The sequence below is a fragment of the Hyaena hyaena genome, unplaced genomic scaffold (genome assembly GCF_003009895.1).
Source record: "Hyaena hyaena isolate Hyena2069 unplaced genomic scaffold, ASM300989v1 scaffold_38, whole genome shotgun sequence".
NCBI classification, from domain to species: domain Eukaryota; kingdom Metazoa; phylum Chordata; class Mammalia; order Carnivora; family Hyaenidae; genus Hyaena; species Hyaena hyaena.
Window position 1 is genome coordinate 2,561,744 of NW_024080670.1, and position 17,401 is coordinate 2,579,144.

The 17,401-nt window shown below is 47.5% G+C and overlaps 1 protein-coding gene across 6 annotated transcripts in view; it reads left to right on the forward strand.

Annotated features, from left to right (window-relative positions):
* The window catches only part of FNBP1 (formin binding protein 1), a 142,836-nt gene that overhangs the window by 48,171 nt on the left and 77,264 nt on the right, over positions 1 to 17,401 (forward strand). For all 6 annotated transcript variants that reach the window (XM_039229660.1, XM_039229655.1, XM_039229656.1 and 3 more), the window contains exons 2-4: positions 1,279 to 1,394; positions 15,671 to 15,727; positions 16,423 to 16,570. In XM_039229660.1, coding sequence (XP_039085591.1) covers positions 1,279 to 1,394; positions 15,671 to 15,727; positions 16,423 to 16,570 — 321 coding nt within the window. The remainder of the gene's footprint in view (positions 1 to 1,278; positions 1,395 to 15,670; positions 15,728 to 16,422; positions 16,571 to 17,401) is intronic.

A 17,401-nucleotide genomic window follows, 5' to 3' on the forward strand; every position in this document is an offset into this window, starting at 1 on the left:
ACTTAACAGACTGAGCCACCCAGGCGCCCCTCCAGTTTCTTTCTTTTTAAAAACAATTTTTTTGGGGCGCCTGGGTGGCTCAGTCGGTTAAGCGTCTGACTTTCACTTAGGTCATGATCTCACGGTTCGTGGGTTCGAGCCCCGCGTCGGGCTCTGTGCTGACTACCAGCTCAGAGCCTGGAGCCTGTTTCAGAGTCTGTGTCTCCCTCTCTCTCTGATCCTCCCCTGCTCACGCGGTCTCTCTCTCTCTCTCCTAGAAATACATAAAACATTTAAAAAATTAAAAAAATAATAATAATAATAAAAATAAAAACAATTTTCTTTTAAATGTTTATTTATCTTGAGAAAGAGACAGACAGAGAGAGAGAGAACACAGGCAGTGGACGGGCAAAGAAAGGGAGGGAGAGAGAGGCCCGAGCAGGCTCCGCACTGTCAGTCCAGAGCCCGACTTGGGGTTCGAACCCACAATCCGTGAGATCATGACCTGAGAAATCAAGAGTTAGCTGCTTAACTGACTGAGCCTCCCAGGCGGCCCCCCCGGACTTTCTCCATTTCTTACCCCCCACCTTCCCTGGAGCCCTGCCCCCACCCACGCTTGGACAAGGCCCCCTGATTCCTGGATGTGTCCACCCCTTTGCAGTGGGGGTTGCTGGGATACCCACCAGCCCTCACTGTCCCAGGCTGGGAACCTCAGGGCGCCCAGCGAAGTGGAGGGAGGTGGGCAAGGAGGCTGCTGTATTTCTGTCCCTCCGTTCCGCCAGCTCCTTTCCTGGCACATAGTGTGGGCTCGATGAAAGTTTGAATAAAGTCTGCATGAGTCGTTTTATTTATCTGTTTGAAGAAAGCAGTATTTTGGAACTCTTCTCGTTTCCATTTGCTTGCCCCGAATTTCAGTGAGCTGTTTGGAATCATTGAGAGATAACGAGGAAGGGGCTAGCCGCCCACCCGGTCGATGCGGGTGTTTCACCCCTCAGCTCGTGGAATCTGGAAAAGACCTTCCTTCCCCTTTGCACTGGGACATTGACTGTATCCCCAAACCGTGCTGGTAACGGGAACGCGCAGGTCAGAGTTCAGTCCCCCAGGCAGTTTTCTAACCAAATTTGGTAATGTTGATTTAAAACTGCTCAGCAAGAGAAGCACCCAGGACCATCATGGAAAATACTAGAGCTGCTTGCTGCATAGCGACTCTTATTGAGAGCATTGTGCGCTGAAATTCCTATTAATCACAGAGAAGGATTACAAGCTCTCTCTTTGTGTTTTGTGTTTTCTTAAAAACAGGATCAGTTTGACAACTTAGAAAAACACACACAGTGGGGAATTGACATTCTTGAGAAATACATCAAATTTGTAAAGGAAAGGACAGAGATCGAGCTCAGCTATGCCAAACAGCTCAGGTAAGTTGATAACCAACAAAGGTTGTTTATTTGTTGACTGTGACGTGGATGTACAAGTTATATTCTCATTTATATGGCAGATGTATAATCCTTTAGATATTTCTTTTACCCTCTTAAAAAAGGTACTATGTCAGTGGAAACCATTGCTTTTAAGATGGAAACATCATTTTCATAGAACAGTAAAACTAAAAACGAAGTTACTGCCTTCAGGCTCTCTTTTCTAAGATGACATTTTCTGAATATTAGGGCTCCTTATTTTTTCAGAAAACTTCTTTATTTTTTTTTAATTTTTAATGTTTATTTTTTTATTTTTTGAGAGAGAGACTGACAGGGAGTGAGTAGGGGAGGGGCAGCGAGAGAGGGAGACACAGAATATGAAGGAGGCTCCAGGCTCTGAGCTGTCAGCACAGAGCCCGACGCGTGGCTCGAACCCATGAACCGTGAGATCATGACCTGAGCCGAAGTCGGACACTCAACCAACTCTTGAGCCCCTCTATCTATTTATTTTGAGAGAAAGAGAGCGCACACATGTGTACGCGCGCATGGGTGAGAGAGGGAAAGAGAGAGAAGCCCAAGCAGGCTCCACACTGTCGGCCCAGAGCCCAGTGAAGGCTCGAACCCATGAACTGCAAGATCGTGACCTGAGCTGAAATCAAGAGTTGATGCTTAACCAACCGAGCCACCCAGGTGCCCCTTTTCAGAAACCTGCTAATTGAAATATAACATACACACAGAGCAGTGCACAAGTCGTAAGTGTGCCCTCCCAGGAATTCAGAGAGTGAACCACCCCCTGTAACTGGCATCTGGGTGGAAAAACAGGCAAATCCAGCCCCTTTTGGTGCACGACCCTCCTCCCACACTTGTCCACGCTCCTGACTTCGAACGATATGGACAGTCTTGCCTGTTTTTAAACCTCCTGTGAATGTATCCATTTACTGGGCACTGTATTTGGCTTCTTTCGGTCTACCTGATGTTTGTAAGATTCATTCACGGGGCTGCGTAGGGTGTTTCTTTTCATTGGTGGTTTGTACTTGGGTATGTGAGTGCACCGCACTTTATCCATTCCTCTGCCACTGGGCCGTTGCGCGTCTCCCGTTTGGGGATATAAAGTCTGTCTCCACCTGGGGAGTGGGATTTCGGGGTCACGGACACTCTCTATGTTTTGCTTTACATTCACAGTTTTCCAAAATGCTTCTCCGGATCCGTTGCTCCATCCAGCAGCGTGTAAGAGGCCTGTGGAGCAGCATTTTAAAAGTGCTTGGACCACAGGGCGCTGGGGTGGCTCAGTCGGTTCAGCGTCCGACTTCGGCTCAGGTCACATTCTCACCCGTCCTGAGTTCCAGCCCCACGTCGGGCTCTGGCTCTGTGCTGACGGCTCAGAGCCTGGAGCCTGCTTCTGATTGTGTCTCTCCCTCCCTCTCTCTCTGCCCTTCCCCTGCTCACGCTCTGTCTCTCTCTCTCAAAAATAAATAAACATTTAAAAAATTTAAGGCAAAGAGCATCTGCAGGAGAGGTAGGTCATGTGTCACTCAGAGAGGGTGGATGCATCCAGGGCTGGTGTTGTTGTTGACACGTAATAAGCACATATGGAATATTTTTATGGATGACGAGTTTTGTTTCCGTGGAGTAAATAAAACATAAGACATATTGCTCAGTGAAACAATCACTCTGACTTGCTGAATCCGGATCACTTTCTGGCACCTTGTGTGTGAATCAGCCTCATTGGGACCTCAAGGCTTTAAGAACTGAACATAGGGACAGGAAGGACAGCTTCGTGCTGTTAATTCAAATATTGCACCGTAAGTCATAAAATGTCGTTTGTGTGAAAACGGGTTACCTGACAGCTTTAACCCAAAATACAGTCTCCCTTTACGGATTTATCTGTCTGGTGGTCCTTCTTTTCCCGTTCTCTTATGCTCGTCTTTCCTGGAGCCTTGTTCACACTCTCATTTTATTTGGGAGTTCAGTTATTCGATGCCATTAAGTCAGCGCTTAGCACGTGTCCACCCGGCTCTGTGCCACGAGAAGAAATAACTTTTTTTTTTAATGTTTTATTTATTTCTGAGAGTGTGAGAGAGACAAAGTGAGCAAGGGAGGGTCAGAGAGAGAGGGAGACACAGAATCTGCAACAGGCTCCAGGCTCTGAGCTAGCTGTCAGCATAGAGCCCGACACGGGGCTCGAACCCACAAACCTTGTGAGATCATGACCTGAGCTGAAGCCAGACGCCTAACTGACTGAGCCACCCAGGCGCCCCGAGGAAAGAACTTTCTTAGCACCCCCTCTGGACTGCACCCAGCTTCTTGCCCTTTCTCATCGCCAGAGGTGAGGGAAGGAAGATGCGAGCAACTGGGAAGCTATTGGGAAAGAATGGAAATCCCAGTGTGGATTTAGGGTAAAATGTAATGGCCTCCACTGACCATTTTACTCTCTTGTCACTCACATTTCACAACTTGGAATTTTGAGGATCAGTGTTAGGGCTCTGATGATAACCTCTTGAGAAGCATTTTTCCCGAGATTTAACCATATATTTATAAATATATATGTTAAATAGATATAAATGTTTCCTTATTTTAGAGAGAGAGAGTGCTCGAGCGCAGGGGAGGGGCAGAAAGAGGGAGGCAGGGAATCCGAAGCGGGCTCTGAGCCGATAGCAGCGAGCCTGACGCGGGGCTCAAACTCATGAACCCCGAGATCCTGACCTGAGCCAAAGTCAGGCGCTCAACTGACGGAGCCACCTGGCGCCCCAATACATTTTTTTGGTTGGCTCTACACCTAACATGGAATTCACACTCACACCCCCAAGATCAAGGGTCACGTGTTCCACTGATTGAGCCCGCCAGGCGCCCCCCTGAGACTGGTCTCATTATACCCCTGAGAGGTAACTCAGTCTGAACTTGTGAAAGAAGTTGAGCTACCAGATCAGGAGTAATTGAACAAAGGCCTTGAAGACGATTACTAGACCTTCGGGCTGGTCTTCTTGATACCGAGACCTCAGCCGGGTCCTCAATGCCGATACATAAGCATCTGTCCTTGGTCCATGTGTCCCCCGGCCCCCACTCACCGAAGTGATTTCAGCCTCTCTCCTTTCTGCAAACCCAGCCCCTCCTTTCCTGTCCCCACTGGGGGCTTCCTACGTCACCGAGAACATTGAAGCAAACAGAAGAAAACATCATCGGTCTCTCGGTGTCTGTCCCCACGTCTCTGTGCCCCCCCCCTCGAGATATTCCTGTCTAAACCCAGGTCCCCGTCTTGCGTGCCAGGCCTCACCCCTCCCTTGACCCCGGAGCTCGGCCCCCATGGTTCTCTCTCACTCGTCCTTCGTTCTTCATTCTTTACTGGATTCTTGTCCCCGTCGACACACAGACACACCGTTACGCCTCCCAGCGTCCAAAGCCAAACTTCCCTTGAACTCACGTTCCCCACCACCTGCTACTATTTCTTGCCCCCGCCCCCCTTTGTAGACAAACTTCTCGAAAGTGTTCTTACTTGCTGTCTCCAATCCCTCTCCTGTCACTACTTCATTCTTTTTTTTTAATGTTTATTTGTTTATTTTGAGAGCGAGCGAACGAGCGAACAGGGGAGGGACAGAGGGAGAGAGCATCCCAAGCAGGCTCCACGCACAGAGCCCGACTTGGGGCTCGATCTTATGAACCGTGGGATCGGGACGTGAGCCGAAATCAAGGTCAGATTTAAACTCGCCCCGCACCGCTCAGCGGGAACTGCTCGTCGAAGCCTCCAGTGACTTCCACACTGCTCAGCCCAACCGCTTGTCCTCAGTCCACAGAGTCCTTGACCCATCAGTGGCTTTGACGGGGTGGACGCTCCCTCCTCCTTGCTTGGCCTCTCGAGTTCGTGTTCAGGCTTCCTTCTTTCCGCCTCACTGGGAGCTCCTTCTCATCCCCCTTACTGGGTTCTCCTTCGCCTCCTTCTCTTCATCAGATGAGCCCCCGTGCCCGGTCCCTGTCACCTTCCCTCAGGCTTGGTCACCTCGTCTGGCTTTGAGTATGATCTGTATGGCAGGGGGGGTCACAGACAGGCCTCTCCAAGCCACACCTCTGTCCTGGACTCCAGACACGGACTACACAGTTCCCCAGTGGGGTGTTGGAAACGTAACGGGTCGGAAACTGAATCTGCCTGCTCGGCCCGGCTCTAACCCACTCCCTTGAGGGCAGCCGCCTCCCTTCCTCATTAGATCAAGAGCCCCGCAGTCATCTCTGGTCCCCCCTCTTTCTCTCACACGACCCCATCCCCATCCCTGATCTAAGCCATCAGGACTGTACTTCGCAAACTCACCCAGGATCCGACCCCTTCTCCTGACCTCCACGGCGGCCATGGTGGTCCAGTCCCCATCGCCTCTCACCGGGGTGATTATGGGGCTTCCAGCCAGTTTCTCCTATTCCCTTCTTACCCCGTGTCCCCTGTCTGTTGTCCACACGGCAGCTCGATCATGGCACGCTGCTCAAAATTCCGACAACTCCCTATTTCACTCCGTAAATCCGGAGTCCTTACGGTAGGTGTGTTACGGAGCCCTGATCATAAAGCCCGGCCTCTCCGACATCTTCTCTTTCCTCCTTCTCCCTCCTCTCTGTCCTAACCATATACCAGCCTCCCTGCTGTTTCTTGAACATACCAGGCACGCCCGCACCCCAGGGCTCACCTTCCGTACCGGTGTCGCCTATTTATTCTTCCCCTCCATCCGCGTGGCCACCCCCTCCCCCCTTCACGTCTTTGCTCAGATGTCGCGTGCTCAGGGAGGCCTTCCATGTCCCCTTGTTGCACTTCACACTTTTTCTTTCTTTCTTTTTAATACTGGCTAATTTTGAGAGAGAGAGTAGGGGAGGGGCAGAGACAGAGGGAGAGAGAACCTGAGCAGGCTCTGCACTGTCAGCATGGAGCCTGAGGCGGGGCTCCATCCCGTGAGCCGTGAGATCAAGACCTGAGCCGAAACCGAGAGTCAAGACGCTTAACCTACTGAGCCTCCCCCCCCCGACCCCCGGGTGCCCCTACTCTACACGTTTTCCACGGCACCGATGACTTTCTAACATTCTTCACATTTTCTTAGGGATTCTATCCATTGTCTTCCATTCCTCTCTGCTGGAATGGAGACCCCCCCCCCAAGGGCACAGTTTTTGAGCTGTGTTTGCTGAAGTGTCCCGAGAGCACACAACAGTGCCTGATGCGTAACAGGGACTCCATAAACAGTTGTAGGGGTGAATCAACAGGGCTCAGGGCCCAGATGTTTGGTCGGCACTGCTGCAGGGAGAACCGTGTGTTTGCCCGAGAGCTGATGAGGGCTCACCAACAAACAGAGCAGCTACCATGTCCGGGGAGCCCTCATGAACGAGACACTGTGGAACTCACCCCCTCACTGTGGGAAACAGACCACGTGCAAATCAGCAAGAAATGAAATCATCTAAAGATAGCATTTATCACCCCAGAAAGCTGAAGCAGGCGATGCAGTTGAGTGTGATGACAGGTGGGCGAGACGTAGCTAGACTGGCCCAGGGGAACCTCTTGCTTGACAACTCAAGCCGAGGTGTGGGGGGGTGGGTAGCTCTTCTGGGCCAAGGCATCGGCGAGTGCAAAGGTCCTGGGGTGGGTACACGTTCAAGGAACAGAAAGGCCAGTGGGACTGAAGTACACTCGGCAAATGCCTGCCTGAAATATCAGTCTGACGTTGAAAAAGCAACACAGCCTTTGAGGGGGAGACTTCCGGCATTGAATCATTTTTATTTTTTCGGCATTAGAGGAAAGAAATGCTCACTTGTTTTACAAGCAAATGGCGATAGGTAAGGTCTTGATTTCTGTAGGTTAGGTGTTGGCACACTACACCCTATGTCCCCCTCCATCCACTGCCCGGTTTTATAAATAAAGTTTTATAGGAACACGGCCGCATCAACCCATTTGTGTGCTGCCCATGGCTGCTTTTGCAAAACAGTGGCCATTGACTGGTTGCGACGGGGACCATGTGATCATGAAGACCTACTTACAAGTCTAAAAGATCTACTCTCAGGGCGCCTGGGTGGCTCAGTCAGTTAAAGCGTCCAACTTCAGCTCATGTCATGATCTCCCAGTTCGTGGGTTCGAGCCCCACGTCAGGCTCTGTGCTGACAGCTCAGAGCCTGGAGCCCGTTTCAGATTCTGTGTCTCCCTCTCTCTCTGACCCTCCCCTGCTCACGCTGTCTCTCTCTCTCTCTCTCTCAAAAATAAATAAAACATTAAAAATAAATAAAATAAAATATCTACTCTCTGGCCCTTTATAGAAAAAGTGTAGGGCCACCTGGGTGGCTCAGTCTGGTAAGCATCCAACTTGTGACTTCAGCTCAGGTCATGTTCTCCCGGTTCATGAGTTCGAGCCTCACATCAGGCTCTATGCTGACAGCGCCTCCTTGAGATTCTCTCTCTCTGCCCCGCCCCCACTCAGGGTCTCTCTCCCTCCCTTTCTCTGTCTCTCTCAAAAAAAAAAAAAAAGTAAAGTCAAAAAAAAGTTTACTGACCCTTGCTATAGTTCCTGTTTATTCGAGGCAGCGTAAGGTCAAGTTCCTAATAACATTTTAAAGCCTCTTATCTGACCTATATAAGAAAACCAGCTACTGCTTGCCCTAAACTGCTTTTTTAATAAAAATTATTTGCTATGACCGGTTAATGAGCTCACGTGATGAAAAATTCCAGAGGCACAAAACGGTGTACAGTGAGGTGTCCATGCTCTTCCCTCTGTCCCTAGGGACAATACATGTTACCTGTCTCTTGTTTATTCTTCGGGAGACAGATTTTATGCCAACACAAGCCAACAAGCGTGCGTTTGCCTCCTCGTTTCCCCGGCAGTTCAGCGTGCCCTCGCCTTTCTACGTCCTGGAGATTGGTCCGAAAACTCGTTTTGATGTGTGTAGTTTTACGATAGGCACTGGGCTGGTGGACATGTATCCAATTGTTCGCAACCCTGAACAGAGTTGCAATGCATAACCTTGAGTAATCCACTTGGCCAAGCCTACCTCGAGACTAAGCTCCTAAAAGTAGCACTCTGGGTTTCGTAGAGTTTGCCAAGTTGAGTCTCAGAGGCTGTCGCCCTTATCATTCATGCCCGAGTGGTTGGCAGTGCTACTTTCCTTGACCCTCAATGCTTCTTGGTACCAGTCTATTTGATCTTTGCCAAGGCAAAAAGGAAAAACTGGTGAGTCAGAGCTTTAGTTTGTGTTTCTCTTCTTATCAGTGAGGTTGAGCCTGTTTTTATGCATCGGAGCCATTTATATTTTCTTTTTTTTTTTTTTTTTAAGTTTATGTATTTATTTTGAGAGAGAGAGAGAACACAAGCAGGGGAGGGGCAAAGAGAGGGAGAGAGAAAGAATCCCAAGCAGGCTCTGTGCACCGACAGAGCCTGCTGCCGGGCTCAGACGATAATAATTTGACCTGGCTGTGCTCTGGTAATGCTTTCTTTCTCTCCAAACTCTGTTACCGCACTGTCTTTTGTTGGAAAAGTCTGGGGCCAGCCAGAATGTTTTTCTTTGTAGGTGGCTTGCTTTTTTGACTATATATGTGAAGAATTTTTTGTTCCACTTAGCAGTTTGATAACATTGCCAAGCTAAGCCTTGTTTTTGATCATTCTTTGCCCGTTTCCTTAGAGCCCCTTTCATATGCAGATTCCATTTTTTATTTATTGTAGAGGGAACTTTCTTTAATTACATCTGCATTTTTTTTCTGCGCTACTTCTTAGGTTATGTATACTTCAGAGAGAGAAGTTTTCCTTATGTAAAAGCATCTTCTTCTTTAGATGTTTTTTTCCTGCTTTTGTTAGTTGCTTTCCTTATGATTATCTCAAAACTTCTCTGTGTTAAATTCTATATCCGGCCCACTTTATTTATTAGTTCTGTAGTGGTGTGCTTTAGTTCTTAGTTCATTTCTTTGGCTTTGCAGTCTATTTTAGCCTGTGGTCTGGGAATTCTTTGCTTTATTGGCTTAGGGTTTTTATTAAGTTTGTCTCTAGTGTAAAATATTCTGGAGGAATTTGCGTTTGCTGCTTTTACTTCTTTTCTTCCAGATTGGGTTTTTCTGTCATTCCCTCCCTCCCTCCTCTCCTGCCTTTTTCCCAAGTATCTTTCCTTCCTTCCTTCTCTTCTGTATTACATATCTTTTCACCTTGCTTATGTGTTTATTTTTATTTTTTAAATTTTTTAATGTTTTATTTATTTTTGAGAGAGAGAGAGAGAGGCAGTGTGAGCAGGGGAGGGTCAGAGAGAGAGGGAGACACAGAATCCGAAGCAGTCTCCAGGTTCTGAGCTGTCAGCACAGAGCCCGGCACGGAGCTCGAACCTATGAACTGTGAGATCATGACCTGAGCCGAAGTTGGACACTCAACCAACTGAGCCCCCCAGGCACCCCTCACCTTGCTTGTGTTTAATATGGACAGTTCAGTGAAGTGGTTAAGAGACCAGACACTAGGAGCTTCCGGGTGGCTCAGTCGGTTAAGCATCCAACTCTGGATTTCAGCTTAGTTCATGATTTCGTGTTGGGCTCCGAGCTGACAGCGTGGAGCCTGCTTGGGATTCTCTCTCTCCCTCTTTCTCTGCCCCTCCCCCACTCACACACTAACCCCCCCCCCAAAATAAATAAATAAATAAACTTTTAAAAAAAGAACAGACACTGGAGCCTCAATACCTGGGATCCACACTTGGTTCGTCCATTCGACAGTAATACAATTTGGGGGGCACCCGGGTGGCTCAGTCTATGACGCAGTGGACTCGTGATTTTGCCTCAGGTCCGGGTCTCGCGGTTTGTGGGATCGAGCCCCATAGCCTCGTGCTGACAGTGAGTGGAGCCTGATTCTGATTCTTTTTCTCTCCCTCTCTCTCTGCCGCAGACTGCTTGCACATGCTCTCTTTCAAATAAATATTTTTTAAAAAACTAGTAATACAATTTGGGGCAAATACTCTCCGTGCTTCATTTTTTTCATCTGTAAAATGTGAATAATGGTAATTCTCACCTTCCAAGGTTGTTAAGGAGACTTAATGAGATAAAGCACGTGCACTCCTTAAGCACGATTTTCTTACCCACGTACGGAATGCCAGTGCTGCTGTCGGCTCAGATAGCGGGTAGAGGAGCGTTCCTGGCTCTGCTTCTAGAACCACCATCTGCCTTTCCCCCTGGGTGCCGTTATGGAGTAAGGGTGGGGCAAAGGGCCTGGTTTTGTACATTTTATCTTTGAGACTCTGAGTGTGTTCCGGAACTTTGTTAGATGTTCCGTTTGAGAATTTATCCCATTAGGTCAAAGATGTAGCAGTTCCTTTGGAATGCCTGGGTTAGGGCTGAATCCCCTCGTCCCCCGCAAGGCACCGCGCGTGGAGCCCCGGGGAGTGACGATCCGGGGGTGGGTCCCTGCTCCTGCCCAGATTCTGGAACCTGGGTGGTTGGCCTGTGTGTCTTCTCGGAGCTTTTCTGTCACTGTTCTCTGCTCACTTATCCCTCAGTTCACTTCTGTCAAAATTTATCTTCAGGGTTGAGGCACGTGGGTGCCTTCCGACTTCAGCTCAGGTCGTGATCTCACAGTTTGTGAGTTCAAGCCCTACAATGGGCTCTGTGCTTCAGATTCTGTCTCTCACCACCAACCCCCCGCACCCCCGCCCAGCCCCTTCTCCTCTTGTCTACATGCACATTCCCTCCCTCTCAGAAATAATAAATGAATAAACTTAAAAAAAAAAAAAAGAATTGATCTTCAGGGTTTGGTGGGCTTACCCCCAGCCCCACCCGGCAGTGGCAGTGAGGTTGGGATCAGCTTCCATTCTCCGCTCTTCCAGAATCTTCCATCCCTCACCAAAGCCACCGCTTTTCAAGGTGTGTGGACTGAGGTTACATTCCTTCCTTCATCAGCTTGCTTTTTGCTGCTGAAAATCATCCTGGCTTTTAACTTTCATCTCTGGTTAGGAAAGCACAATTCCCTGATCGAATTTTGTTCTGCTGTCTTTATCTGGAAATCTTGCGGTGAGCTTTTTTAAAAAATGAAAGCTAGGAAAAACAAAAACATTCCTAGACCCAACCCTGGACCTTCCATTTCAGAGGGCCTGGAATGGAGCCCAAGTATCTCCTTTTTAAAAAGCCTCTCCGTGGTTCTTCGGATCAACCAGGTTTACATCCCGTATCCTTACGAGAGGATTATAGTCTTTCCCTTGCCTTTTCATTAGCCCGTCTGAAGAGCAAGGTTAATATACAAAACACTTAAACATTTCTCAGAAAGACCCCTATAAATTTATAGATGCTCCTTGCGGTTCATTTTCTTGCTTGTTTGTTAAAATAACCTCATACGAAATAGGGCAAGAAAGCCCATCTCCAGAGAATGCAAAGGAAAGTTGATCTTTTTTCATAGTGGTCCCCGAGAGAAATATCCTGATTTCCCTTCCAGACCTCTTAAGCTTTTAGTTGTCTGCTGGCATTCATAGAGTGAATTATTCATTGTGCTTTTAAGAAGCATTTTGAATGCTGTCTATATATGCTAAGGTGGTCAAAGTGATACTCATTCATTACGATTTGATGGGAGTTTTTAAACTTTTTAAAACTTTTTAATGTTTTATTTTATATTAGAGAGAGAGAGAGAGAGATTGTGTGTGTGTGCTCAAGCAGGGGAGAGGCAGAGGGATGGAGATAGAATCCGAAGCAGGCTCCAGGCTCCAAGCTGTCAGCACAGAGCCCGACACGGGGCTCGAACTCACGAGCTGTGAGATCATGACCTGAGCCGAAGTCAAACGCCTAACTGACTGAGCCACCCAGGCTCCTCTCAACTTGATGGCTTTTACATGCTGTCACCCACAGCAGTTTGTCACTCATGGTCTTTAGTCCTGTTTAGGAGGCTGGTAAAAAGGAACTATAAAGAATGCCGCTTTTACCTGGATATAGTCAAGCTATGTTTCCTTCAACCAGATAGGAAATTTAAATTATTTTTATGATGGCTTAGGACTGGAAACTAAAAAGAAAATGTGGATTTCAATAAACCTTTAAAATAACAGTTTTGAAAGAATTTTTATGTAAGATGTGAATTTAGAAGTGGTATTTTCCACTTATAATTTATTGTGAACAGAAGACATGGCTGATATTTAAAACCCTGCATTAAAAATATTTCACGTGGGGGCACCTGGGTGGCTCAGTCTGTTGAGTAGCCAACTTTGGCTCAGGTCGTGATCTCGTGGTTCGTGAGTTCGAGCCCTGCGCCGGCTCTGTGCTGACAGCTCAGAGCTTGGAGCCTGCTTCAGATTCTGTGTCTCCCTCTCTCTCTACTCCTCCCCTGCTCATGCTCTGTCTCTCTCTGTCTCTCAAAAATAAATAAACATTAAAAAAAAATTTCACATGCAGCCAATAGGTTTTTACTACTCCAGTCTCCCAGGTTTGCTGAAAATAAGCTGTTGGCTGTGTAGTCACCTGCTCTGTATGTGTCCCCCTTTCATCCCTGCTGCCTGTTAAGGAGAACACACTGTTTTTTACTAAATCTCTCTTTTAAGGAATGATTGTGCTCAAACCAGCTCAACGATCTGTGCTGTGCTTTTAGCAGACAAGGTTTCCCTCTTTTGCATTCGTTTTTTCTTTAAACCACATTTTAATTTTTTATTTAATTTTATTTTTTTTAATGTTTTTTAAATTTACTTTTGAGAGAGAGAGAGAGAGCTGAATCAGGGAGTGGGGGACAGAGAGAAAAAGAGAATCCCAATTAGGCTCCAAATGAAAGCAGCAAGCCTGATGCAGGGCTCAAACTCATGAACTGCGAGATCATAGTCTGAGCTGACCTCGGACTCTCAACCACTGAAACACCCAGGTGCCCCTATTTTATTTTTTATCTTCAAAGACCTTAGTTTTAAGCAGTCTCCATGCCCAGCATGAGTCTTGAACTCATGACCCGGAGATCCAGAGTCACATGTTCTAATGACTGAACCAGCCAGGCGCCCACCCCACCCCCATATCTTCATTTTAAATTTCAACAATCAATATTCTAGCGGATGTTACATATCCCCCTCGAATTTCCAAACTTGAAGGGGCAACAGAGGTCATTTCATCCATCCTCCTTGGACTTACAGATGAAGAGCTGGACACGCAGACTTGCTCATTCGGTTGCCTGGGCTCACGCCATCCCAGAGCGAGGTCCTTTTTACTGAAGTCCATGGCCTCACCCCATCCTGTAGCACCTGTTAGAGATGAGGTCACATCCACTTTGTATGTGAAATGTACCCTGATCGAAATTGTAAGCTTACGATGGCACATTTTCTTCTGGGCGAACCCGTAGATTCAGGGGGCACAGAAAAGAAATACAGTGTGAGATGAAAAGAGGAATACGGATGAACAGGAATACGTGCTGTCGGGCGAGGGCCCCCAGCGAGGCCCATTCGTCAGCCTAAACCAGCCAGTGAGATGCCCATGAGCGGGTTCTCTTCTTTCACATTTGCCTCCTGGATTTTGTGTAAATTTAAGCGTGTCGGCCGTAGAGATGATCTGGGTTGGTGACCGGAGATGAGATCAGGAAGAGAGATGGGTGGGTGTCAAGCTCATCGGAGTTTGTTCTGGTGCAGAGCTGCTGTGCAGCTTGAAAGCTCTTCTAGTGAAATGTCTTAGCATGAACACCCCCGAATATTGCCTCCACTTCCTTCAAGAAGATTTTCTTCCCTTTTCCTCCCCTTTTCATTAGCTCTTTGGAGGGGCAGCCACACAGCCTTGACAGCATGCGCTTGGCACTTGGATTTTTAATTTGAACATTTGGACACAATCCACAGGCTTTCCATGGCCTGAGGGTAATAATGTTCAGTTGCAGATGATCACGAAGGAACAGTGGCCTGGTAGGGACCCCCCACCCCCACCCCGCACCTTGGCTCAGTGCTACAGATGAAAGTGACTACACGTATATACAGGGTCTGTCCTCTCCGATTCAGGCCAGGTTTTAACAGTCAGGTTGACATCAGCTAGCGCGCCCCCTCTGTTCTTTTTTTTTTTTCTTTTTTTAACATTTTTTAAATGTTTGTTTATTTTTGAGAGAGAGAGAGACAGAGTGTGAGCAGGGGAGGGGCAGAGAGAGAGGGAGAGAGGGAGACACAGAATCCGAAGCAGGATCCAGGCTCTGAGCCATCAGCACAGAGCCCGAAGCAGAGTTCGAACTCACAAACTGTGAGATCATGACCTGAGCCGAAGTCGGATGCTTAACTGACTGAGCAGCCCCCCAGGTGCCCCTGCCTCTCTCTGTTCTCATTTGCCCTACCTTTGAGGTAAAAGGTTCAAAGCTATGGGAATCCTTCGAGGCAGGAGTATCATCACACATGTTGAAAGATGGAAGGCAATAGAGGCGCCTGGCTGGCTCAGTCGGTGGTACATGTGACTCTTGATTTTGAGTTCATGAGTTCGAGCCCCACATTGGGTGTAGAGATTACTTTTATTTTTTTTTTAATTTTTTTTATGTTTTTTTATTTATTTCTAGGAGAGAGAGACAGCGTGAGCAGGGGAGGGTCAGAGAGAGAGGGAGTCACAGACTGAAAGAGGCTCCAGGCTCTGAGCTGGCAGTCAGCACAGAGCCCGACGCGGGGCCCGAACCCACGAACCGCGAGATCATGACCTAAGCGAAAGTCGGACGCTTAACCGACTAAGCCACCCAGGCGCCCCTAGAGATTACTTTTAAAAAAGGAAGGAAATGGGGCACCTGGGTGGCTCAGTCACTTAAGCTTCTGGCTTCAGCTCAGGTCATGATCTCACGGTTTTGGGGTTTGAACCTCCCATTGGGCTCTGTGCTGACAGCTCAGAGCCTGGATCCTGCTTTGGATTCTGTGTCTTCCTCTCTCTCTGCCCCTCCCTTGCTCTTGCTCGCTCACTCGCTCTCTCTCTCTCTCTCAAAAATGAATAAATATTGCGGCGCCAGGGTGGCTGTCGGTTAAACGTCCGACTTCAGCTCAAGTCATGATCTCACAGCTCATGGGTTTGAGCCCCGTGTCGGGCTCTGTGCTGACAGCTCAGAGCCTGGAGCCTGTTTCAGATTCTGTATCTCCCTCTCTCTCAGACCCTCCCCTGTTCATGCTATCTCTCTCTCTCTCTCTCTCTCTCTCTCTCAGAAATAAATTTTATAAAAAAAACATTAAAAAAATTTTTTTAAAGAATAAATATTTAAAAAAAATTTTAAAGGCAGGAGATTTCAGCTGTGGACATGTTGTGATTTTTTTTTAACTTGTAAAGAAAAGCACTGACTTCATCTTTCATTACTGATTTCTTTTTTTTTTTCTCCGTCATCTTTCTATAGAAGGTCACAAGTCTTGCATTTTTGTTTTAGGAACCTTGCAAAGAAATACCAACCTAAAAAGAACTCGAAGGAGGAAGAAGAATACAGGTCTGTTTAACCTCGATAATTACGTGGTGACATCTTTATGCCAGTGGTGATGATGGTGACGGAAAGAAAAAGTGAAATCAACAAAATCAGCTGCCTCCCCCGCTCTATTTGTGTTACTTTTCAAAGTGGGCGGAACAATAAAAACCCTACTCAACTAAAGTTCCTTTTCCTGAGGCACGACACCTAGTCCACATTGTTTCAATTAAGGTGATTGGGAAAAGCTTAGCATATAATCTGCGCAAATACAGGAAGTGCGGATTATGTGTTTCACATTCTTGATTTCGTTTTGTAATATCAGGAGTCTCTTCCATCCAGAAATAGGTTCATTTCAGGCAGTAGCTAGGGCACCCTGCCAGGGGGGGACCCCAAAGCATTACGTCTCCAATTTGGACCTAAATATCCACTGCATTAGTGCATACAGCAGGTCTAAGTGTTTGGCGTTATATTTGCACCAAGTACTAACAGAGCCAAATACCGCCTTTTGCCCAGTGATTCCGTGTCCCCCGATGCAGTGCCTCAGTTGTAATTAATTCTGAACCATTTCGAGAAGAACACTCTTCTGTGTAATGAATTGTCAGGATCCTATGGGAGGCCGGCGCACGTTAACCCGACTTTAATTAATACTTTGTCGGCGCGGAGCGTGAGAACCGACGTGGCCTTGTTTGCGAAGGAGCCATGTGCGTTCTGTCCCGCAGGTATACGGCGTGTAAAGCCTTCCTTTCCACCCTGAACGAAATGAACGATTACGCTGGGCAGCACGAAGTTATCTCCGAGAACATGACCTCACACATCACTGTGGAGTTAGCCCGCTACGTCCAGGAACTGAAGCAGGAGAGGAAATCGGTAACAAATATTTGTGGGTTTTTTTCCCAAGAGATGGACTGGGGATCACGGGAATATCCCTAAAAGCTTTCTAATTAAATACAGTTACATAAGGTGGTGGGTCTTGAACTGACACCTTTAAGAATCGCGTAAGGGGCTCCCGGGGGGCTCCGTCGGTTAAGCGTCGGACTTCGGTTCAGGGCATGATCTTGCGGTTTGTGGGTTCGAGCCCTGCATCGGGCTCTGTGCTGACAGCTCAGAGCCTGGAGCCTGTTTCAGATTCTGTGTCTCCCTCTCTCTCTGCCCTTCCCCTACTTAGACTCTGTCTCTCAAAAAAGTAAATGAATATTTTTCAAAATCCTATGAAAGTATGGACCCTGTTCTTAGAAGGTGTTTCTAGATCTTTACAAGGGTCCCTCAGACAGTGAACCTTATCTGAGGATCCCCAGGGTCCTAATCCTTTTGAGGAATTTAAATATATTTGAGGATATCAGACATAAAAAGAATAAGCAATAGAATATGCTGTGTGGAATAAATAGTAAGTTTTTTAATGTTTATTTTTATTTTTGAGAAAGAGAGAGCGAGCATGCATGCAAGCAGGGGAGGGGCAGAGAGAGAAATGGACAGAGGATCCAAACCGGGCTCTGTGCTGAGAGCCGAGAGCCTAACGCGGGGCTCAAACTCATGAACCGTGAGATCATGACCTGAGCCAAAGTCAGACGCTTAACCGACTGAGCCACCCAGGTGCCCCTGGAATAAACAGTATTAAAATAAACGCTTCTAAGTGTTCGAAAGAGTTAGAAAAATGACCTCAGCTCGATGTACTGCTTTTTAGCTTATCACTTAACTAGC